At 37.1% G+C, this 25,006-nt stretch overlaps 2 protein-coding genes across 4 annotated transcripts in view; both read right to left on the bottom strand.

The window, feature by feature from the left end:
* ERLIN1 (ER lipid raft associated 1) overlaps positions 1–21,398 on the bottom strand; it is a 33,013-nt gene extending 11,615 nt beyond the window's left edge. Inside the window, exons 1-9 of one of the 2 annotated variants that reach the window (XM_006182917.3) lie at positions 21,282–21,398; positions 20,835–20,958; positions 18,969–19,050; positions 15,169–15,215; positions 13,682–13,743; positions 11,219–11,344; positions 9,267–9,340; positions 2,471–2,529; positions 481–572 (exon numbers count right to left, since the gene is read on the bottom strand). In XM_006182917.3, the coding sequence (XP_006182979.1) occupies positions 481–572; positions 2,471–2,529; positions 9,267–9,340; positions 11,219–11,344; positions 13,682–13,743; positions 15,169–15,215; positions 18,969–19,050; positions 20,835–20,947 (655 nt within the window). In that variant the 5' untranslated portion in view covers positions 20,948–20,958; positions 21,282–21,398. Of the gene's footprint in view, positions 1–480; positions 573–2,470; positions 2,530–9,266; positions 9,341–11,218; positions 11,345–13,681; positions 13,744–15,168; positions 15,216–18,968; positions 19,051–20,834; positions 20,959–21,223 lie in introns of both variants that reach the window. The other variant, XM_006182918.3, reaches the window with a different exon arrangement.
* Positions 21,399–23,410: 2,012 nt separating this feature from the next.
* CHUK (component of inhibitor of nuclear factor kappa B kinase complex) overlaps positions 23,411–25,006 on the bottom strand; it is a 29,227-nt gene continuing 27,631 nt past the window's right edge. For both annotated transcript variants that reach the window (XM_032491103.1, XM_032491102.1), the window contains exon 21: positions 23,411–24,618. Coding sequence is in view for 1 of the 2 variants with exons in the window: in XM_032491102.1 (XP_032346993.1) it covers positions 24,589–24,618 (30 nt within the window). In the remaining variant the exon portion in view is untranslated. The remainder of the gene's footprint in view (positions 24,619–25,006) is intronic.

Genomic DNA, 25,006 nt, shown 5'->3' with positions numbered 1-25,006 from the left:
TTAGGGAAGTCACTGTGATTCAAAATGAGCCGTAGGCAATCCTGTTGTACTTGCAGAGATGGTAATATCTATCCAACCAGATAAAACTAGGTGCGTGTCAACAGTAAGGATGTATATAAACAGTCTTGAGTTTTGGCCAAAAAATTTCCCTATTCTGAACATGTATAAACGAAAACTCTAGTCCACCAGAGGCTACAGCTGCTCCCAAACCCTATCCACTTCTCCCTGTCTTTGAAAAAGACAACAGTAGAGGGTCAACAACATGGTGGAGAGGCAAAGCACTTCATTAAGTACTGGCCCCATCTACTTTTAAAAGCTTTAGGACATCTGACTTTACAAAGGAATTTCCAGAATTCTCCACCATATATGATGCAGTCTTATTTGATTCCCATCAATATCCAACATGAGACTGAGAAAGAACAGGACTACCTCGTAACACATGTACTTAGAGACATCCATTTCCAAAAGAAATCCAAGTACCTATAACAGCCTTTTTCCTCTCTGTCTCAGCTTCTTTCTCCACAACCTTTTGTTTCTGTGCAGCTATAAGAAGTTTTGTCTTCTCAGCCTCCCTGTGGAGTAAAATATTACAAAAAATTAAAAATAATGTGCAGTCACAGGTAGTAATTCTGACTCTCTAGTGGGTCAGAGAACTATTTTCAACAAGAATTTTCCGGCCCATTAAGGTAGGCAAGAGAGGTGTTACCCTATTTTACTAATAATGAATCTGAGGTTGAAAGTTAAATGATTTGCCCAAAGTCACCCAGAAATAGGAATCAGATTTAGTATATCTGAATTTTAGTCTGATCCTTTCCTCTAACTGTATCATGGAAGGGCCTTTGATATGGAAATGTCTGGCATATATGAATGCCTCCTTTGCTGTTAGGCCTTCAGCTAATCTGGACCAATTAGCAAAAGGCACTAACCTCTGGGCAGATGCAGCCCATCAGGTCCATGGTTTGGCAAGCAGAAGGGAGCTGGATTTCGGCCCCTCTTCAGGCACCCTTGTGCAGTGGCCCTATCTGTTTGTTGTACAGAAGATATAACTAGGTGGCAGTTATTAATTAGGTGGTGAATGGGGGCTCAATGTAAAGAAGAATTTTCTGAGAATCTGAGCTTTCTAATAATGGAAATAGGTAGCCTATCATTGAGCATGTGCAAGTGGCAACTGGGTGACTATATGGCAAGAAGGATATAAAAAAAGACTATATTAGGTGGGAGGTTTGACTGGATGATCCCAAGGTAGCCTTTAATTCTGGAATGCCAATCATCTATAAAATCAGGAAAGATCCAGAATTATCTGAAAAGTAACTCCAATAGTTTCCCCAAACATCCCCTGCCCCCACCCGCAAAGATCTCTCCTTTCCTCCAGTCAATACTGATAAAGACATAAAATGACATTCTGGATACTGTAAGTTATTTTCAGGCAGAGAACACACAGTATTCATCGTTCCATCACCAGAAGCTATCATAGTTAAAGCCTAAGACATTCTGAACCTTTAAGAAATTTTTTTCCCTCTGTAAATGGATCAGTCCCATGATCTACCCAGCCTAGCACTCCATGTTTTATAGTTTTAAAAGTTTCTTTCCTACAGTGAAAAAGGGAAAATAAAACTGCCTAACAGAAGATACAGACTTGGGAACAGTAAGAATTCAGAAATACATCACTCTATAAAGAAGTATTATTATTATTTTTTGGACCTCCTGTATTTACACATCTGTTGTATTCTTGACTTCTGCAAAGTTAGTTTTCCAGCATTTCATAATTTTCCTCCTAACACATTAGCCAAATTTCCTAAAGACTTTTTTGTTTCTTCTTTTTGGTACCTGTCATATGAGAATAATACTGTCATTCCAACTGCAATAGGTACTTCCCTAAAAGGGATCTTCTGTAACACGTAGAAACTCACGTTAAGCAAGTAACTTCTCACTCCCAGTCAGCTCTGGACACATATAAGAAAAGACTACCAGGGGTCAACTCAGGCAAAATTTCCCCAGAGGCAAATTACAAAGACCAAGTCTAATTTTAGATATACAATCACACACAGTGGAAAAGCAAACTTGATACCAATGTGTTTATTCTTACCATTTATAACACAGTAACAAAATACAGGCACTCTCTTCAACCTTAACGCTAGGACTCTTTCTCTTCGCTATTAATATTTAACTCAAGGTATTATTCACATCCAAATTATAGCTCCTTAGGCTTCCAACAACAGTCCTACAGCAAACTGCATCCTTAGCCACTGAAGCTGCTCCTGAAATGTCTATATATAAAGAGAAAACTAATAAGAGTCTACTGGGAATTAAGACACCAGAACAGGTAACATTACTAGAATTAGAGTGTGGAAGATAGACATATACCCCTCCCCAGAGTGTAACGTCTCACACACACGCCTCCTCTAGACTGGTAGATTAATATGTAGACAGCCCTAAGTAAAAATATTGGGATCCCATGCACATTACTCACATTAACTCAAAATTTCTTCTTATGGCTTCTGGGATTTTGGGTTTTGTAACACGCACAGCCTAAAAAATAAAAGTAAAAAAGCCAAAATATATTTGAAAAATAAATCTTCAAACTAAATCTACAGAAGAGCTCCTCAAATGAAACTAATAAAACAGCTATGACATAGCTGACAACTAACACATGTAGGGATCCCATTAGAAAATCTACTTTTCCTGCCATCAAAGTCAAAGATAAGCTGCTTCTTGTTTCCTTTAAAAAAAAAAAGCCTAGCTATAGGAAAAAATATTCTACTCATTAAGTAAATAAATTCCTTTACAGAAAAAGTTCTCTCTTAAAAGACCTTTCACATAGCCCTTAAGTTAGATACTTTTGTTTCCTTTTCAAACTTGCAAACCAAAGAAACAGAAGTAAGGTAAAATTCCAAGATTTAAATTGTAAAGAAGGAAAAAGTCAAAAACAAAAATAAAAACAAAGAAAAACCCAGGTCAGTATATGCAGCTTAATACAGTGGACAGTGGAAAATTAATTTATTACTTCCTAAACCTGCAATCACTCAGCAATGGTTACAAGTACATAGTCCAACCCTGAGGGAAAACAAGAATCAATTAACAATTAACAAATACCAATTAGCCGCTTACATTCTTTCTTCCTAGAATTTCACTTAGAACAAAGTCTACTTGTCTCTGTAGACACTGCTTACTAGACACTGTTTCCCTAACATCGTGTACTTTGGCATAATTATCTACAAAACAGGATAATTTTGGAGTGCAAGAGCTGGGTGCAAAAGCCCTTCTGTGTCCCATTTCTTGTTTGTAGAAAAAGTCTTTAGTCTCCTAGGCCTTTCCTGAGTTCAAAGTAATAGATTCAAGCAGTTACTAATGAGTGAGTGAGGAAATGCAGAAACAAAAGGAAAAGCAGTCAAGAAACAGTAATTCATAAAATAAAGTCCTATTTTCTCCTCAAGGGATATACATAACAACAATCTAATGCATATCTTTGAGTTGTTCTACAGGAACTAAGACTCCCACCCAGGTGGAGGATGGTGACTTCCAATACTAGACTCCAGGCTGGCTGGAATCAGGTTGATGATTAAGATTCCTGGAACATCACCCGGAAGAAAGTCATGCCCCCTCAACATTCTCACCCCAAATGTTGCCTCTAAAGATTTCCCTGAAAACCATCAAGGAGTTTGGGTCCTCTGAGCATGAGCTGCCCATTCTCCTTGCTAGATCCTGCAAATAAACCCTTACTTTGCTGCAAACACCCACTGTCAGAGTTTGGCTTTCTGTGCCATGGGTACACAAGCCCTTACACAGTTACATCTACTTGGGAAATACAGTTTTTGAAGGCTGACTTTTCTATATCAAGGACTTGTTCTCCCCAAAATGTTTGATTTTACTAGTTAAACAACCCACACCATCTTCCACCCTACTGTAAACACACACAAAACAGAAGAAAGTTTTAATTTCCCTCTGAAAATTGGCTGAAGTTTTAAGCAACAAGGCCTTTGAACACACAGGCTTCTTTAAGGGCTTTTGAAAAAAGATTTAAAAAATTTTAAGCAACATAGCCTCCTCCACATATTTGAGAGAAGTCCGATCTGTACATAACTTTGAGGATTATCATAACTATATACAAGAATTAGAGTGAAATGAGAAAGAATCTGGGGACCATGGTGAACACTCAATGGATACTGAAGGTGAGGCAAGTGAGGCCATAAGAAACAACTCATGGATTTATCCAGAAGACAAAGAAAAATTCAGAACCAGAATCTATGAGAGATGCCAGATTTCACTAGTTGACTACCAGAAATACAGATGACTTCCAATATGATTTAGAGGGAAGCACTGTCATATTGCATTTAATTACAAGACTCGCCATGTATCTTTTTATTCTTATAAAAAGAAACAAAATAGGACTGTCTTCCGAAGAATTCTATCTTGCTGTATGTGGCTGAAGAATATACTACATGTTTGCTAATCTTGGGAAATCCCGTGATTTTCAAATATGTGAAATATAAGCACATACTGTAACAGATACCATGAGTAGTTTGCTTCATAGGAGATTTAAGAAATAAAATGGCAACACATCCAAAAACAATGGCCAACACACACACACACACACACACACATACAATGAGTGGAGAAAGAGAAAAAAAGTCTGATGAAATGAATATATCCATTGAAATGGACTCCTGGGTTCCAAGCATGTATTTTTAACCAAAAGCCAGAATATAATACACTCATTGCCTTCAATAATAGGAAAAAATACCAAGGAAGCCTACCACTTTAATTTGTCACAGTAGTTATTCAAGAAGTAAAAATGAGGTGTAAATATAGAGAAGGGAAAAATTAAAACACTGATTGTTACAGAGAAGGTTCATTCAACAACAAATATTACTGGGTGCCTAGTCTGTACCAACTGCTGTTTGCTCCAACCACTGTGGATACAGCTTTGCTCTCATGGACTTTAAAATTTTAAAAGGAGAAAAGAAACAATAAATAACAACAAAAAGCAAATAAATAAATAAATAAGAGAATTTCAGATGGTTACTAGTGTTATGTGAAGAATTAAAACAGGATGCTTTCGGGACTGGGAAATACTAGGCTGGGGGCAGAAATCAAAATTTTTATTATGGCATAATTACATAACTAAAAAATCTAGAGAAATTCATAAAGTTTCAGTCAAGCAAGATAAAAGCTCCAGAGGTCTGCTGTACAACACTGTACCTACAGTCAATAATAATGTACTGTATACTTACAATTTTAAGAGAATAGATCTCACATGATTTTTACTGTGTGCACACATGCACACACACACACACACACACACACACACACAAATCTAAGGAAATTAACCAAAAAAATTACTAGAGACAGTTAATTCAACAAACCTGTAGATATATAATAAAGTCACCAAGAATCATCTGCATTTCTCAATGCTTAAAAAAAAGTGACTACAAAAAAAAATGACTATATATTTAACAGTATTAAAACTCATTAAATTCATGAATATTAATTTAAACTGGGATATGGGTCTCTCACCTAAGTCAGAAATTCTAAAAGAAATTGAAATGATGATACAATTAAGTCATAAATTATGTTCCTAATTTTAAAATGTACATGCCAATTTAGGTACCTGGTATATTGAAAATTTCAATAATGAAAACCCATCCATTAGAATAAACTGGCAGAAATATCAAGGTCCATTATTTTTGAAAATATACCTTACTAGATTTTAAAAGTGAATAAAAAGTTGAATTATCGTAACCATATGATAATATGTTAAAAATAGGAAAGCTGAAAAATAGCCTTGAAGTTCTAAAAATGCATTCCAACTGTCTAAAGAAACTATTTTCTAACAAGACCAAAGCAACGAAAACAATGGAGACCTTGATTTATCAGTTTAAAAAAAGTAACATAAAGTGACATTTTTCAGTTCAACAACTGTTTTTATAAAAACAACAAATAAATGCAGGTACATTTAAAAGATCCTTCTTGCTGCTGCGCAGAAAATGATGTGGACAAGTGAAAGTGAGGAAACAAGATAGGAGACTACTGTAGAAGTCCAGGTAAGGACATGGTACTTGACTTAAGGAGGTGGCAGTGATGTTTCAGATGGATTTGGTAGAATCAGCAGGATACAGGGACTGATTATATGTTACGGGTGAGAGAGTTGTCAAAGATGTTTCTCACACATCTAGACTGGCCTGAGGGGAAGAAGAAGCCATTTATTAACAAGAAGGGAAAAACAGGAGAGAAGCAGATTGGATGGGAAAAGACCAAGGACTCTGTAAATAATGAATGAATAGGAAATAGAAATATCAATGGAACAGGAGAAGTCCAAAAAAGGCTTTACCATCTAATAGAATTCAGCAGACAATACAAATGGCATTTCAAACAAGGAGGAGAGAGGGGCATAAATTATTCAGTAATCACTGATGCTAATAAATTGGGGGAGAGGCAAATTGTAGCCCCACCCCACATATGACATCAAAATGGATTCCAGATGAATTAAAAATTTAAATCTAAAAATATAATTGTAAAAGTAGAGAAAACTGTTCTAATTTCTGATTTTATTTAAATCTCTATATTTTAAAGTGGTGAAAGGCTCTTAAAAGCATGCCAGCATGCCAAAATGCCACAAAGAAAAAATACTAAAATTACTACTAAAAATACTAAAATTAAACTCAGAATTGTCAAAGGGAAAGGAAAAGTTAAATGGCAAAGAAAAAATTGGAGAAAATGTTTCCTATGCATTTAAAGAAGAGTTGCAATAATTAACATATCAAAAATAGTTTAAGTCAATGAGAAAAACAGATAAAAACTAAAAAATGAGCAAACGTAATAAACAACTCACAAATGGCCAATAAATATCCCAGGGGCAGTCAACATCAATAATTAATACAAAATACCAGATTCATTTTCTCTAAAAAGATTTAGAGAGTAGGTAAGCATCTGTTAATTATTTGGGTACAATCACACAATCAAATGTGTAGGAAATGTCAGCTCATCAACACTGCTGATGAGTACATGGTGCTAAAAATTTTTCTGAAAGGCAATTTGGCAATAATTTGTACCAAAAAGCCCCCAAACAGGGCATACCCTTTGATTCATCAATCCTACATTTAAGAATTTATCCTAAGGGAAGAATTTTAAAAGATGTATGTACAAGCTTGTTCATTACAATATGTAAATAATAATAAAAAATTGGGAGCCATAGAGATTAATTAAATGAAAACATTAAAAGTTATGATGTAGCAAATCTGTATTTTTGACTTGAAAAGATGCTTATGTATACTGTTGGTGAAAAAAGCAGCTATGGTATGATTCCATTTTAGTTCAACATTATTTGTAACTAAAAACAGATGTTCCTCTACATTAAGAAGAGTCTGGAAAGATACAACAAACTCTGTTATCTCTGCATAGTAAGATTACTGGTGAACTCCACTTTGTTATTCATCTTTTTCCTAGTATCTAGAAATTTTTTTTTACAACATACATAACACCTGTGTGTATAAAAATATCCAAAATGCACAAAGTATTACTACAAATCAGTAAGAAAAAGAAAAATATTTTAACAGAAAAGTGGGCAAAAGATATGAATAGGCAATTGACAGAAGGGTATAAATGGACCAAAAAAAAATCAAAAATCCTCACTAACAACTAAGGAAATACAAATCAAAGAGAGAGAGAACTTCACACCCATCCATATGGCAAAAATTAGCATGTCTGACTGCTTCAAGTGCTGATGAGGTTGTGGAGAAACAAGTATTTACACACACTACTAAGAATATAAATTTGCATGGCCGCTGTGAAAGATAACCTGTACATACAAGAAGATGTATCAGGAATGTTCACTACACTATTGCTTATGAACAGCAAAATAAAACTGGAAACAACAGGTAAACAGTTACGTAATATAAGGCAAGGAACTCCAGGCAGCTGTTAAGAACCACCTAGATCTCCAAGCAACAACCTGAGCAGAATCTTAGGAATCTGTGACATTCACATTTATTATGTTTAAAACTGAAAAGCTACTCTAGCCACAAATGAATGGACAATCCAGAGCGTTTTACAAAGTTAGCTCTGGACATTTCAAATCACTCCTTAACTTTGGTGGCTCCCCCTCAGGCACTGGTTGGAGACAACGGCACAGCATGAAGGAAGACAGACTCGCTTAAGAGATCACTCACGATCACTCACAGTGAACATATACTCTCAGTAATGGTGTGACACTTGAGACACATGACATCAGAGGAAGCTCTACCTTTAGCTGCAATAATGTTCATCACAACAATTAACTGATCTCCTAGAAACTGAGAAAAGACACTAGAGAAGCCGTATTACCACTTATCAGGTAATTCAGATCCAGAGCCACAGCTCTCCAATGTTACAGACCATGACCACAGTAGAAAAGTCATCTTAGAGTGACACCCAGTATTAACACCTACCCCACACACTCATGTAAAACAAACTAAAGTTTCACAGAATGATACTTAAAATTACTACATGCCATGTGCTTTTCTTATTCAATTCCACTTTATTAAAAATGCTGGTCATGACCCATTAAAGTTGATTTTAGAACCCACTAATAACCCACTAATGGATTTCAGCCCAATCTGAAAAAATACTGACCCCCCAAAAGCAGCTGTTCTCTCCATTTTATCTCCCAATGCCACCACCACTCCACTAAATTCATCTGCTACCTTGCTTGTACTCAGGCCATTCCACCCACTAGAAATACCTTCCGTTCTCCTTTCCCCCACAAAAATCCTATTAATTCTTCCAGAACTACCTAAAATCCCAACTCAGTCATACTTATTTACAGGCAGACTCTCTTGAAATGTCCTCTAAACTCCCAGAGCAATAATCATCCAATCACTTCATCTGTCACTTAATACTTAGTGACATTTACTTTGTCTAGTTATTATTTAAATCTTATACTTGAAATTATTTTTCATAATCTTACTGAGCGCAAGGATTAGTCTTACACTGATACATGACCATTACTGTATCTTACTAATGCCTCACACATAGAAGAATATGGATGTTATTTCCTTATAAGAGCCGCAGTTTATCTGTTCCCTCTAAAGAGTTCAGAAAAAAAGGCCACCCATGGTAAGCTACAAGAATATTTTATTTTGGCAGAAACCTAAGGTCAAACTGAGACAGATATTCTATAGATCACCACAGCACTTCAATTAAATAACTGCTGACTAAACAGTCCAGTGAAAAGACAATTAAATTCAAAACTCTCAAAATTCCCAGAGAATTTCCCTAGGAGAAGGGCTTACCTGTATGGTGAGGCCTGGGGCCATGATGTTTAAATCTTTCTGCAGAGCTTGCTTCAGGTTTTCATCTATTTGATCTGTTTTAAAGCCAAGAACAACAGCTCTCATAACATTCAAGAAATATTTAATACTGAAACAAAACCAATCATTATCAGACCTAAAGTTTTCATGGTACTATTCTTTTATATAGCTTAAGCCATTTCTCATATATATGAAAACAAATATATATATATATATAGGGGTGTGTGTATATACACATACTTAGTTTTCCTTTTGTATGGGAAAAAGTGTGACAAATTATTAAACAAGGAAATTAAGGAAGAAAGATGACAAGCAGCTAGTTGAAGTTTATCCAATAAATGGAGAATCTAGGTTCCTAGTATCTTTTTTTCACTTTTTTTTATTGAGTTATATAGTCACTTTACAATGTGTGTCAATTTCCAGCGTAGAGCACAATTTTTCAGTTATACATGAACATACATATATTCATTGTCGCATTCTTTTTCACTAGGTTTCTAATCTTAATTCAGTGTTGTTACTTACTGTGTCCTGATTCTCATAAAAAAGCAAATTCCCATCTTCAGTCAAGCTTTATCCAAGTCTCCAAATAACTAAATTTCATTTCCATGGACCTCTGCCTATTATTTTAGATTTAAAGGGAGGAGGGGAAGGCTCATAGGAAGGTCTCTGAAGCACACAAGAATGGACAATAAAAAATGTCACTTCACTTGGCCTTGTAACTTATGAATTTTCTATCTACCTCAACAGTACTTTCACTATTATTAAGTAACCAATGACCCGACAAATCAGGACAGACTAGTTCTCTTAAACACCACCCCAACAGTTCTCAATCATCAACGAGGAAAGAATTGGTAGATTTCTAAATTGATTAATCACCCCTACGCCTGCCCCTAAGAAATTCATTAAGAGTTCCAGGAGGGAGAGGAGCAGCCAATAGTAGTAACTCAATCCCTGGCCAGAGCGTTCACGATCACAAATGAAAAGTAACTTGTGCAGAAGAGAGTTAACAGAGCAAGGCTGAAGCTACTATCCTTAGAAAGGCCTGTTTGCAATTTGGCCTCAGGCTGTCACCTGAGAACATGGACTTGGAGAGGATTTTCACTATTCCCAGAATGGATAAGAATGACTCACCGTGCCTAAACTGTTCATACAAACACTGTGGTTTATGAACAGGTATTTTCCTTCTGGGAATTTGGAATTTTGGTATGTTCTAGGCAGAGGGTACTGACATGACCAGCCCTCAGCACAAATCCTGAGCAGTGAGTCTAACGAGCTTCCCTGGCAGACAACAGCTCACACGTGTCGTCACAACTCATTGCTGGAGTAATTAAGTATATCCTGTATGACTCCACTGGGAGAAGACTCTTAAAAGCTTGTGCCTGGTTTCCTTCAGACTTCCCCCATGTGCCTTTTCCTTTCAGTGATTTTGCTCTGTACCCTTTTGCTGTAATACATCTCAGCTGCGAGTGCGATTATGCTGAGTCCTTTAAGTCCTCATAGCAAATCATCAAACATTGGGGTGAATCTTGGGAAACTACAAAGCAGACTCCTAAATTTCCCCAAATTATCTATTAACAGCAACAAAGCTAATTTTCAGTAAGTTATCATAGTAAAAATAGAACAGTCTTTTAAGTAATGATCTTTTTCCAATCTCTACCAAGTTACAGAGTATACATTCCTGAAAATGGTCACCATTCTTAAAATCTCTTGTATGAGTAACTATTTGCTTAATTTAAGCAATTTTAAGCAAATTTAATCAAAGAAGAATTAAACTTAAGATAAAGAATGTTCTAAAGATAATTGCTTTAATTTAAATTCAGAAGAAACACTCAAATACCAGTGTTTACTAACATTATCACAGCATTATCACACAAACAAGTTGAACAAGATTTCTAATTGGTTATTTACACATTTAAAACAAATAAGATACTTACCAAACAATTCAATGTAAACTTCTTGAAGCGTGTGGGCACTGCAAAACTGGTTCAGTTCGTGATGGATTTTATTGAAGATTAAGGTCTTGTCATAATCTGCAGTGTAGTTCCTCACAATATCAAACACTGAAACAAAGAGGTACAATCCATGTTTCCCCATGTATTCTCTAATTCAGCCAAGGTTAAAGTTACAGTGAAAAAATATACACGAGGAAAAGTGCCAGTGAAATAGTCAGAACATGAAACCCAACTCCAAACCTTGATGTGTTCCTTGTGCCTAATTTTCCAGACATTATTGTATTTGTAATTCTAATGGGCAAACTCTGAATTCCATACTAAGGAGCATATATATTATCTTAGAGGTAATAAGGAACTGTCAAATTTTTCGAGCAAGGGCATGACACAACCAGATTTGTACTTTGGCAGCAGAGTGAAAAACTGTGAGGCACAGAAATCAGAGGCAGGGGAAGAAGTGTAAGGTAATTATTCCAAGGCAAAAGTTTCGCTAAGAGGTAAAGAGGGCCTGGATTATTTGAGGAACAGTGAGAATGAAAGAAGGAAGCAGCTGCAAGACACCATTTTCAAAAAGGCAGGTTTTAAAGGTTGTTAAAAAAAAAAAAAAGATAAAAGTTTTAAAGGTTACGAGGGAAAGAAGCTAACATTTACAGGACCAGGATTTATGTCAAGCAATTTATATACATTAACACTAATTCTCACAAAAAATCTACTAATTTTGCATAATATGAAACAGAATTTCAGAAATGCGCCTAAGGGTACATACTAGACCAGACCAGAATCTGTGCTCTACTTGTTAAAACACGCTGCTTTCTCCCTTCAGACTGAAGGCGTGTTCTACCGGTCTTGCCATGGAGGACTAGATGTAACTGGATTCCAGATCACAACTGATGGACAGGCCATCAATAAATACTTGCTGATTAACTCATTCCCTTGGTCATTTCCAGATGAGTTGGTGATCCAACAGTTTTCATTTTATCTCTGGCCAGAAAATGAGCAATTTCTCCCCTTCATCTATTTTTCCAATCATATTCCATTCCTTTGATTTGTGACCAGGGAAAGTAGATGATAAAAAACAGGAAAATACTTAATTGCTGAAAAATATAATCTAAATCCACTTGACTGTAAGACACCTTGCTCTCTGCTCTGAAATCCTTTTGCTATTTGTGCCTGTAGCAGTAACATGAATTTTAACATAACCTTACACACCAATATGCATTTTTTTAGGTCAGTATCATGTTTTCTCAAGTAAAATAAAAACCCCTTAAGGAAAAGGCTCTAACTTCACCTTTCTGAATTTTTTTTGCCGAACACAGTATCCTGACATATTAAGCATGCAAATTTGAATAATAAGGATAAAAATAAAATGGTAGATCTTTTCATGTACACCCATGTTCATAGCAGCATTATTCACAATAGCCAAAACATGGACATAATCGAAGTGTCCACTGATGGATGAATGGATAAACAAAATGTGGTATATACATACAATGGAATATTACTGAGCCTTAAAAAGGAAGGAAACTCTTGACACATGCTACAACATGGACAAACCTTGAGGACATTATGCTAAGTGAAATAAGCCAATCACAAAAGACAAATACTGTATGATTTCACCTACACAGAGTATTTAGAGTAGTCAAAATCACAGAGACAGAAAGGAGAACAATGGTTGCTAGAGGCTGGGGAGCGGGGAACAGGGAGTTACTGTTTAATGGGTAAAGAGTTTCAGTTCTGCAAGATGAAAAGAGTTATGGAGATAGATGTTGGTGATGACTACGTAACAATGTGAACGTATTTAATACCCACTGAACATTTAAAAATGGTTAAGATAGTAAATTTTATGTTATATATATTTTAGCACAATGAAAAAAAAAACCTGGGGGAAAAAATCAAACATTAAAAAAGGCCAATCTTACTTCACAACTTCTAATTAGGTTTTTGATTTGAAAAACACTCCCATTCCACCTCTGTGAGTTTTCATCTTTTACCAAGAAAATGCTTTCCCCATACTAAGGACTTTCAGATTCCTTTGCAAGTTCTGGCAAATCTCAACTAGAAAAGATTTTTCTACAGTCAAAATCAATGTGGCTAAGGAAATGATTGCTTACAGAAATGTAAGGAAATCATTCCTCATCCTGACTGGATAAAATGCCACTTTCTAGAAATTCTAGAAATAATCAGTGACTGGCATGCTCTTAGATACACTTGGCTCAGAGAAGAGTAACCCATACAGTTGGAGAAAGTCAAGTCTGTCCAGGATTTGTGACCTAATTCTGTCACCACTCTCTAGAAATGGAAAATATTGCAGTGATTATATATACATATATCTCAGAAATGTATGAGGTCATAAAACTTTAAAGGTACCTTTCTATTTCTCAGGGAATGTCTCATTTACAAATACTCTGATTATAACTATAAAAATAACAGAATAGATGGGTATCATACCTGCACAAGGGGCCAACATATTAACCACTTCTATTCGGTCAATATAGATCATGACCCCACCACTAAAAACAAAGAAACAGAGAAATGTGAGCCAAGTACAAACTTATTATAGTCCCAGATTAATCCCATATCATCAAACATATCCCACACGAGAGAAATTTAGAAGGAAAATCTACACATATACTACTGATTGATGAAAAGGATCTCACTAATCACTACTCAAGTGACCCTACACATACTCATCTGCCTCTTTTCATAACCAAAGGCTCACCTCTGTAACTTCTGTGATCAGATCAGCTCACATGAAGACTAGACTTATAACCTAGAGCTGCTTAGCACTTTGACCGTATTAACTAAAGTCAACAGCTAAAGCAATGCACTTCTCAAACTCTTCCATTAAGGAACCAGGTAAAGAGGTAGGAAGGCTAGCCGCAAGCTTAAATTCTTTTGGTTTCCTGCCTTATCTTGGTCTACTTTTCATCTGTATTTATTCTAATATGAAAAAAGAACCACCCCCCTCAAAACTTGAAGTAAAATCGACACTTCAGAAAGACAGATCTTGTTAATTACTGGCTACCCACACTTCCTGGCCTACCAGCACAGACCCTGAGGGACATGTGAACCTCAATTTCAGACACATGAAGTTAAGAGATTTTGAAACTACACAAGTAAGCCCTTCAACCAACTTAAAATGACAATTTTTTCTTGATAAAAAAGGGTTAATACCTGTTTGCCAAAAAAAATCTCACAAACACAGGAAAGCATGAAGATAAAAATAAAATCTACCCAACAGCTCATCAGCTGCCAATTTTGAGTCATCTCTAAAGGGATCCCATAAAAGTGTGTTACAGATGGACCTAGGGAGAACCTGATATCAAACATGTTAACTTAAAACACAGGGGATTTGCTCCGTTTTTAAGAATATTTCTGTCCTTCCACAAATGTCAAGCCTCTTTTATAGGCTTGTAATAGTGATATTTTAGTCATTTAAAATGCAGAATTTAAAATACACTTTAAACTTTACTTTCTTTTCAACTGCACTTCAATGTACTGATTATATTTTAGAAATAATCTGGGCCCTGCTTGCCTTTCTCTCCCTAAAACCATTCAGGGCAGTGATTTTCAAAGTTAAGGTCCTCAGACCAGCAGCACCAGTATCACCTTGGAACTTCTTCTGAAAATGCAAATTCTTGGGTCTCTTTCCAGACTTCCTGAATCAGAAACTCTCAATTAGATGGCATTTAATACTACAGATGATAAGAATGTGAGCTGATTTCATTTTAAACTATCTGCCGCTGAGAGTTTAAAATGGCTCCTAAGACGGGAAGTTCCTATTTGGAGATATGGCTTTTCTCAAATAATACTCAGAAGAGAAAGCCCCCTGGGTTCCTATCATGCCTATTTGAAAGGTGTTTAAGTGCTCACAGTTTATGAACAGAAACTACATCTGAAACAAAGGGAGGTTGGTAAGCAAGGGGAATGCTTACCTTGTTCCACAAGGCACATTTTTAACTTCATCAGTTTGTAGTGTTGTCTGGGGAGGAAAAAATATCTCATCAATACTCAGCACACATATCACCAAAGAACCTCTGGTCTCAAAAGAAAACCTCTAGAGAAGTGCTGAGAGGTAAGTACAGGAGAGCTCCATTACTATTTCAGTCCCCAAAGATTAGCTATCAGAGTAACCTCATTTTGTATCCTAGCAGACATGAAAGACTAGAGACAAAATATTTTATAGCTAATGTTTGAATCAAAACATACCAGGAAAGTTTCAACATTCAATCTCTCAATCAGTCCCTTACTTGCCTGGAGCTAGCCTGGGACTGTAAACTACATGGATTACCCACAAGGATATTACTGCTAGGACTTGTACTCTGAACTTTGATATTTAATACTAACATTACTATTTACAATGAAGGTAAAAGGTAACTATTATATGCATACAAGTAGTCTACAACTTCAAGGGGCCCCTGAACTCAACAGCAACCTTTTCATCTAAAGCTCAGGCTGTAGTGATCTCAGTCTATTCAACTTCCTTCTTAGTAAGAGTGCCACCATCAGCACTGCTTTCTCCTAGTGAACCAACAATCTTGTACTTAATTACTCTGCCCTTGTCACTATGTAGTTCGGGTCCAGAATGACTCTCCACTGCCCTCTAAGGCTTCCAATAGGTGAGTACATACTGACTATATTCTGGACACACTACACCTAATTACTAAGCCCACAGAAACATGGTACTTTATGGAATACAAAGGAAAAAGGAAGCATGGTCCATTTCCAGAGCTCACAATCCAACAGGAAACAAAGATCCTTACAAAGCAATCCATAACAGGTACAAATAACAGAGTGTACACTGAATTGTTAGGTATTAAGTGACAGAGTAAAGTAATTGTTTGAAAAGCTCTCTGAGGTGAAGTATTTATAAGCCAGGTTTAGAGGAGAATTAAGAACAGATAAGGCAGAGGAACATGTTAGGTTCAATAAATACTCTATTCAAGTACACAAAGTTGAGGACAACCTGTGTGTCTAGGTGTCAGGAAGCAGTTGGCTTGCCTGGAACAGTAGGGGCAATATAGACCAGAGGTGAATTCTGAGAAGAGCACATGATGACATTAGTTAGAGGACCCTGGAATGTTTGCTGGGGGGCTTGGGCTCTCCCTAGTCCATCTTATATACAGCCACAAAATGTACCTTTCAAAAACATGACTTCTCCTTCATCCCTTGGCTTGCGCCTGATGTGGTTCTCTATTATGTCTGGAGACAAGGAAACCAGCTGGGTAGCTAAAGTAGTAATTTATTCACCTTAATGAAGTAAAGGCCATGAAAACTGAAAGCTGTCATCTAAGAGACATAATAGAGGAAGGGTTTGACAACTAATTGCATATAAAATTCCAGAAGGGAAAGGAATAGAATATTAAGCCTGGGGCTAAACGATTAAGGTAATACTAAACATTAGTGACAGGATCTAGGTAGAGTGAAGGAGCTGATAAAGAGATGAGCTCAATTTATTTCCTTCAAAACTTTAACCAAATTCAATTTCCATATTCCGCATCAACTTCAAATATACATTCCTATTTAAACCTAAAGGATACTCTGTACCCAATTTTCAAACCAAGAAGAACTAGGAAAGAGTTCAGATGTTGTGTCTTCAGTGTAACATCCTATCTTCATGTACTTTTATACTTCTTTTATATTACCTCAAAAATTATTTTCCCAGTATTAGTATTTATTTTATAAGTTTTTGGTTATGTTATATACATTTTAAAGGCTGAAGGTTTTTATATTCCCTAAGCATAGTTTTTTCCTAACATTATATATAGGATCTCACATTTCCCCAAGATGCTTCTTATATATTCCTTTCAAATGCCATGTCTGTTAAGCTATTTGTTTATGTAGGCTATGTCTTCTTATGTGTTTCAAAAGTTTCTAAAATAAGTTTGTCTTATTCTTATAAGAACAATTTCTTAAAAGGGTTTTATTAATATAATTCTTTCCTAGAACATTGCTATTTCACATATAAGGACAGAACATTCCTATTTAGTCACACTGGCTCCAGCATTTAATCTTTTTTGTAGATGAAAAGTAAAATAGTTTACACAGAAATCTTTTTACTAATTTCATTTTCATGTCTTATGATAGTTTATCATGCTATTTGTGTATGTGGGTACATATATGTACACATACACACAACACATATACATATAATATATATCCACACACACCATATATTTGTTATATATGCAATTAAACTTTAAAACCTATTTTTTATTGTCTGTATCTCTTTTATATTTCTCTGCATCAGTATGATTCAAGGTACTGAGCTCCAAGAAGGCAGAGACAGATCTGCCTGGCTTTGAACAAGATCTAAAAGAGCCCCCAATTTCTAAGGGTCTGACAATGCCATATCATTATAAACTATTTAAGCTGTAGGTAAGTTCACATAATTAAAATTTCTTCTTTCACAGAGGAGAAACTGAAGTCTAGAATGGTTAAGTGATTTTTGCAAAGTCATGCAACCAATTGGTGGCAAAGCCAGAGCAAGAACCAAAGTTTGCAGGTTTCTGGCCCCATGTTCACTACACCATACTGCTTCCTGAGAAATCAGCTCAATTTAACAACTTCCACCACAAGTAGAAAAGTTAGAAATTTAAGTGTGTTACAACCATTGCCTTCAAGAAGCTTGGAGACTTTCTGGAAAAAAAAAATACATACAAAAACTTAAGAGGATAATACCAGACAACATATTAAAGGAAATAAGATCAAGGGCCACAATTCACAATACAGACATTAAGAAATACAGAATAGGAGGAGAGAGATTTGTGATGAGCCTTAAAAAGACTGGCAAGATTTAGACAGGAGATAAGGAACGAAGGGAAAGATGGTAAGAGAAGAGGTGACAGCATCAACCAAGGCGAGTAAATACAATAAACATGGGAAAACAATATGGAAGTCAATCTGAAGAACCTATACTTCACCTTAACAGACATGATTCTTGCCCTAAGCCATCTAAAAGGGAATTGGAAGGAAAACTGGAAGGGTTAAGTAATCACAATGAAACTCTCACTTAGCAGGAAGCCTAGACTTCAAATTTCCTCAGTCCTGTTAGCAGCAGATAATAGACAACCTTCTGAATCCAATGATTTATGATCACACAGAACTTGCAAAAGTAGTAACCATCCAATCCTGTTTTGTCATCTTGTTATATCAAAAGATATTTACTAAGTGTCTCCCATGGCCAAGACACTATTCGTAAGAACCAGGCACTCATTTCAAATATCCTGGGATGCTGTCAAAACAGAACACTCACTAAGGCTCCACATAAAACTCTGCTTAACGTTCCAGGCAAAAATGTGTGGCAGAGAAGCTGTGTATAAAAATTCAGATCCTCCATATGAACAGTAGCCCAGGAGCTTGCTACTATGGATACCAAACACCATCCTAAACCAAATAATCACTGGTTTGTATCTCTGGTTGAGTTGTCTTAAGTCCTGCTTTTAGTTTGACAGCACCAACAGAAAATCTGCTGCATACTACTTCATAGATGGGAGAAGTCAGTCCTTCCAAGCTATCTAGCTCATGCTGCTAATACACTTCAAGAGAGTGAGGCTGTTCAAAATCATAACTTACACTGTGACAATTGTACTTTGAACTTTAACTCCTGCATTTAAGTAAATAGCACCATTTGCTTAAGCAGTAAGAAAATCTGTCTCCACCCATGAATGTGGTAACTGTTCCTGTCACACCTGTCTATCCAGTGTGGGGGCTTCCCTAGGTAGGAATCACTCACCTGCACAGATCTGAACGTAGTAATGAAAGGCAACATGATATGATAGCCTGGTCCACTGGGGCTAGTTAGTAAAGCTCCTCCCCTGCAAAAAGATGTTTTAATTGGACAAGATTATAAAGAGAGAAATTCTCTTTCCAAATCTAAAATGCTATAATAAATATTCACTCTTATGCACCCTACTGACCTACTAAAAACTCACTCACATGAGTTACTCATGATGAATAACTAACTACTGGTCCCTAAAATATCTGCCACACCTAAAAGGGTGAAAAGATCAAATTAAACTGCTCATGTTACACCTTGTTTAATAAGCTCTGCCAACCAGACCTCTGGGTCTCCAGCACCACTCTCAGGTACAAAGATTCTCCTTAGTCTTTAACCTTCCAAGAAATACTTGTGAAAAAAATTCAAATGGCTCTTGGTTGATGTACTTTAATTGTACATAACATGAGCCAGATCAAAACATAATACATTTAGTCACCAGGCTGGAAAAAAAAGATAACATAAACTCTAAAGGACGGAGAAAATTTCTGAGGCTCAAGAGTCTTTTAATCTACCTACAAGGCAATGAAAATACTGGGGGCATAAAGTCTCGATAAAACTAACAACAAGAAATTAGCACAGAAAATGAAGGGTGAGGGGATAAGACTATAAATAGATAGGATATAAGTAAGGACTTGTTCACCAAATTCTAGAATGTAAGAAACCTGAAAGCACATCCTGGAAGTTATAAAAAGGAGGCATTTTAGAGGCAAATATAAAAAAGATCCTGCTTTACATAGTGAATAGTAAATTCATAGAACTTAGCTTCCTATCTTGAAAATATGAATAGGCTTGCAAAGAATTCATAACAAATAATTAAGAAAAGATGAACTGTTTGAGGTCCATCCCTAATTCTTTGAGAACCATATCTTGAAATGTTCTCTCCTTGGCTTTACTATCAGGAAGACGATGCTGAACTAGATAGAAATACAGACTAATCTGTCTTTTTTTTTTTAAATGCAAGACCCCCACCTGCTAAGACATATTACTAAAACTGTGTTTGAAACTAGCACTTCACAGGGAAGACTTTCTAAGACTCAATACGGATCTAAAAGGAGTTTTAGGTGATGATGGAAGCCAGCAAAAAGTTGGAACTCTTTCAAATACATTATTGAAATTCTCCAAACTGTCCTCTCTCTGTCTATATGTAAAGAACTGGGGTAACTACATTGAAGGAAGAGCTATTCATCTCAGCCAGAGAATAACATATTCCACACCATTCCTTTCCTCAACCTGAAAAGGGAAAGGTGGGAGGAGGGTGGCCCATCAGTGCTGTGTTTGCCTCCCGAGGTCCAGGAATTTAACAATTGTCGTGGTCATTATGGCCTTACAAGTCAAAATCAGACACCAGGACCTTTAAAAGGAAAAAAAAAAAAAAAAAAAAAAAAAAGAAATCTAAGAAACAACCACAAATAGGACCAGAGTTTCTAAACAGTATCTACAGCTGCAAACCGAAAGCCAGTGCAGCTGTATGGAGTTTTAACAATGATTTATCCATTTTTTTCATCTACAGGTGGAAAGACCACTGCCTTCCACTCTTCACTTTTTTTCTGCAAGTAACTGATTTTGCTGTCTATTAGCAGTAACGGTAGGGTGTCTTAACCTCTGCACCCGATGTACATAGCACTGAAACTGTCCAACACCTGGAGGGTGCTCTGCAGAGGCCTACTACAGGCCCCCTACTCTCCCTAGGGCTGCAACGAAACCGCTTCCTAGGACTGGAGAGAGGTCCCAGACACTGCAAAGGGAACAACTTCCCAGACTCTAATGGGAGTTCCCTTTCTACCTGCTCTAGAACCTGTGCTGACTGCACATGCCGCTCACCTGTAGTACACGGCCAGGTGTCCTTCTTCGATCTTGTGAATGGAGGCGTAGAGGAGGAGAACCACCAGACCCACCACTCCAGCCACCAGAACCCGGGCCTGAGTCATATTCATCCTTGTTCCTCCTGGATTAGGAAGGAACGGAGTCCCAGCCCCGTGAGTGACAGGCCCACCTCCTCCCGTTCCCAGTTTTCCCTCCCGCGACCTGGCGCCCTCCCGTCGGCAGAGCCGGGGAGTCCTTCCCCTTTTCGCTCCTCGCAGAGCCCGCTTCCTCCTCGTCGGCCTCTCAGACCGAGGCGGCCCGTGGGTCGCCCCTGCTCGGTGAGCGTCGTGACAACCCCCTACCAACAGCCGCTCCCCGCCGACCCCCGCCGGGCAGAAAGCACTAACTGAGAAACGGGCCAGCCGCAGACTCCGGACGGAGGCCGAGCCCTCCGCCGCCTCTCACCGATCAGTGACGCATCGCCCCCGCCGCACGTGCAGCCGCCTCCCCGGCCGGGCCAACCGCCGCCAATAGACGGCCCTGCCCACTCGCAAGGCACTGCGGCTGCGCGGACACGCACGCCGACGCCGCGCTCGCCCAGCTACTAGAGGGACGGGGAGCGGACGGGACAAAATTCTCCCAGCTGGACAATCTCGCGGGAAGGTACGTGGACTCTTCTCTGTGTCCTGCTCGTTTCTTGCTCCGGAAGAGAAGGGAAGTCGGTAATGTGGAGTAAGCAGGGGTGCAGAGGAAAGGAGAGGGCCTCTGGAACAAGGGATGGTCAGTTTGTTCTAGTGCAGAGACGTGTCAGAATGCTATTCAGTGAGGGCTTTATGAAGGCCATTCAAGCAATAGGAACAGAAAAAGCTAAGCATGTAAGTAAGCGTAGGTTTGTGTTGGGGGCTTCTCCAGGAAGACTAAAAAGAAGAGTAAGCATTTGAGCTTCCTGAAGCCTTTGTGATGGTTAGGAATGAGATGCTAGGCTAGGCCCAGATTGTGAAAGGCTTGAATGCACTTTTTCTGTAGGAAGGGGAAACTGGATGGCCAGAGAATAGAGACACACTTTCTTTTCATTATATATTGTCCAGTTCTTTTAAATTTTGCATTATCTGCCTTTATTACCAAAAGCAGAGAGAACAAAATTAAAGAGTGGAAATGGGAATGAGATAGATGTATACAAGGGAAATAAGGGCAGCATGTTAGAATAGGTTGGGCAGTAATGAGTAAGCCTTGAAATGCTAGCAGTGTGACCATGGACAAGGTCGACTTAAGGTTGGAGGGCTCCATAACCCCTTGGGCAGGGAAGTATGGGAAAGCAGTGCTTTAGGGCCACGAGTCTACACAATGGCTTAGAGTGGAGACAGATTGGAGCGGGGAAGGCAAGTGGTTAGGAAACTGCAGGCCCAAGGTTATGATCGTAGTAACAATGAAAATGGGAAGGGGTAAATAGAATCAATTTAAGTCTTAGTTAAAGCAAGCCCTCCCAGACCACTCTACACTCTGCCTTCAATAAATGCACTTACCTGTATCGTTCATTTGACTTTTATTACCTAGGAATGTATGAGACCTTGTCTGCATCAGGTAAATTATATTTGCAGAGCTTATTTTAACTTCCAGAAAGCAAAAAGAATGAAAAATAACTTGTCCAACCTGTTTTCTGGATGGATTCTCTTAGTTTTTCATAATATTGCTTGAATTAGAGAATGAAATGTATACAATTGACAACTGCCATTCAACTCTGAAAAGTTGTCACCCAGCTAAAAATAAGAGTGGTTAACCTGTGTATCAAAAGCAGATCTGACTGTGATCTCACTATAGTAGTCTGTTCTGGCTCACACCACCTGTCTGTTCTGGCTCACACCACCACCTGATCACATAGATCAGGCTATCCTGATGTCACACCAGTCACAAACCATAAAAATGGCCCCACCCTGTACCAAGTCTTTAATCAGTTATCACAATATTTAGAAAATACACCATCACTTAAAAAATCATTTAATAGTAATTTCAATGCTTGGATGGCTTGCAAGGTTCGGACTCCCAGATAATCATTCTTACTGTACCGTCTACGTTACTGGTTTCTGGTCTTGCCATCTTGCTCAATACTTCAAGCAACAGGTACCCAATACATATCTATTGATTAAAACCTTCTAGAACTAGAGAAGCAAGAGAGAGACTGCCTATTTTATCAGCTGGTAGTCAGAATTTCCATATTCAAAGAAACAGTAGTACCAGACAACTAAAAAGTTAGAGGAGAAGACAACCCCAAGGTTTCAAACGTTGATGACTGGGAAAATGACACTACTAGCAAAAATGGCTATGGTGTAACTTAAGACATCACTTTATAGGGCAAGGTATGAGCATGGATTTTAGACATGGATAGTGGTGTAAGGACATCTCAGGAGAAAGGACTATATTAAAGAAGCGACCCAATGCTGTCTTTACTGTAAGTCCTGTTTAATTCCTAAGGGAAGTACAGTGAGAGACCATTACGTTATTCTGTGCTCCAACTCTATTCATGGAGCCTTCCTATTTTTCCAAAGCATATTCAACTACTCTATTCTAATCTGAATTTAATGACTAGAGATTCAAAAGTAATTTAAAAATCATTTAATACACAAAGTGAAAAACTGTCTAGAATACAAAAGCATTTCACATTTTTTTTAAACAAGTGATAACCTTCTAAATTATTTAACATGATAGATCCACAGTCCTTTATCTGAAACCCTTAGCGCCAGATGTTATAGAATTATGAAATTTTCAGATTTTAGAAAGGCAATTCAGTGCATATACCATACTACATGAACCCCCAGCGGGGTCTGTGGCAGCACCTTCCTCCCAATCAAACAAATTATCATTTATGCAGCAAAATAAATGAATATTCACACTAAATGGGATAAGTAGATTCAATGTCAGTTCAGGTAAGATGTGCAAGCAGATGGTTTTGTCACCAAGCTTATGAAAAACGTTGTTTTTAGAGTTTTTTAGATTTTGGAATTACAGATAAGGGAATGCAGACCTTTATAAATTTCTATGACAAGACATGAAACATTTCTTAAACAAGAAGACCCATTTTTACAAATGAAAAAACAGATAAGCTTTCAAATACATTATAAATTAACAAGCATCTTCTCTTTGATATTATTAAATGTACATCTTAAATACATATACACACAGCACACTTAAGATTTGTAAGAATCAAATAGTATTAAAGGCACAGATGCACAATCCCTTCTGTAGGAAAGGGATACTGTCAAATGTGCAATAAAATTGAAAAATGCAATTAAACTAGTTACTTATAATGCCAAGAGAACTGCTGAGTAACACAAGGAGGTAGGGTTTATTCTTTAAGAAGTACAATTTTACTTGTGTGCAGCCTCTTCCACAGACACACAAACAGCTTTTACTTAGAATACATGTCAGTTGAGGTCTTCTCTGTATACATTATTTTGGCCTTATGCCCAAAAGTTAAATGTTAAAAGACAGTTAAATAAGTAATGTTTTACCAAGTTTGAAGGCAAATCGATTCCAATGATATTCCTAAGTAGCTGTACTATTTAAACAAGTCCACTGACGTATAAAATTTTATCTGTTCAGGGTTTAAAATTACCCAAAGTCAAAACATTGTGTTTGTAAATTCATGTGTAGGTTCTGATCATGCTCATTTCTTCCACTGACTGGTGTTTGAAGAATAGTTTCATGGAAGAGAAACAAATTTCCAACACATTCAGCAACAACTTCATAGGTTTGGGGACAGTCAGTAAGTGGCAAGTCATTCTGTTAACCAACTCCAATCAAGATTCTAAAACCAGGCATAAAAAAGTTACAATTAGATATTGACTATACATGGTAGGTATATGGGTGCTCATTTTGGAAGTTTTCTGTATATTTGAACATTTTATAATCAAAAGTTGAAAAACCAGAAGTATAAGTTACAGTTAAAGGTTTAGTTTTACCTTATTTTCTGCTAATTAAAAAAATTTCAAAGAGTTTTCATAAATACTCAAAGCAAATAATTAATGAAAGAGGAAATATAAAGAACTGACATTGAGATTAAATATAGTAAAACTTAATTCAGTAAACATTTTATTGCAGTTCTCCAAGTTTTAACAAATCAACAATTCACAGTAACCAAATCTTAATATAAGCACTTCTATTAATTACAACCATATTAACATTATTTATTTTGC

Source organism: Camelus ferus, chromosome 11, assembly GCF_009834535.1.
Source record: "Camelus ferus isolate YT-003-E chromosome 11, BCGSAC_Cfer_1.0, whole genome shotgun sequence".
In the NCBI taxonomy this organism is placed as follows: Eukaryota; Metazoa; Chordata; class Mammalia; order Artiodactyla; family Camelidae; genus Camelus; species Camelus ferus.
Note: the sequence above shows the minus strand (reverse complement) of the source record. Positions and strands in the feature narration are given on the sequence as shown.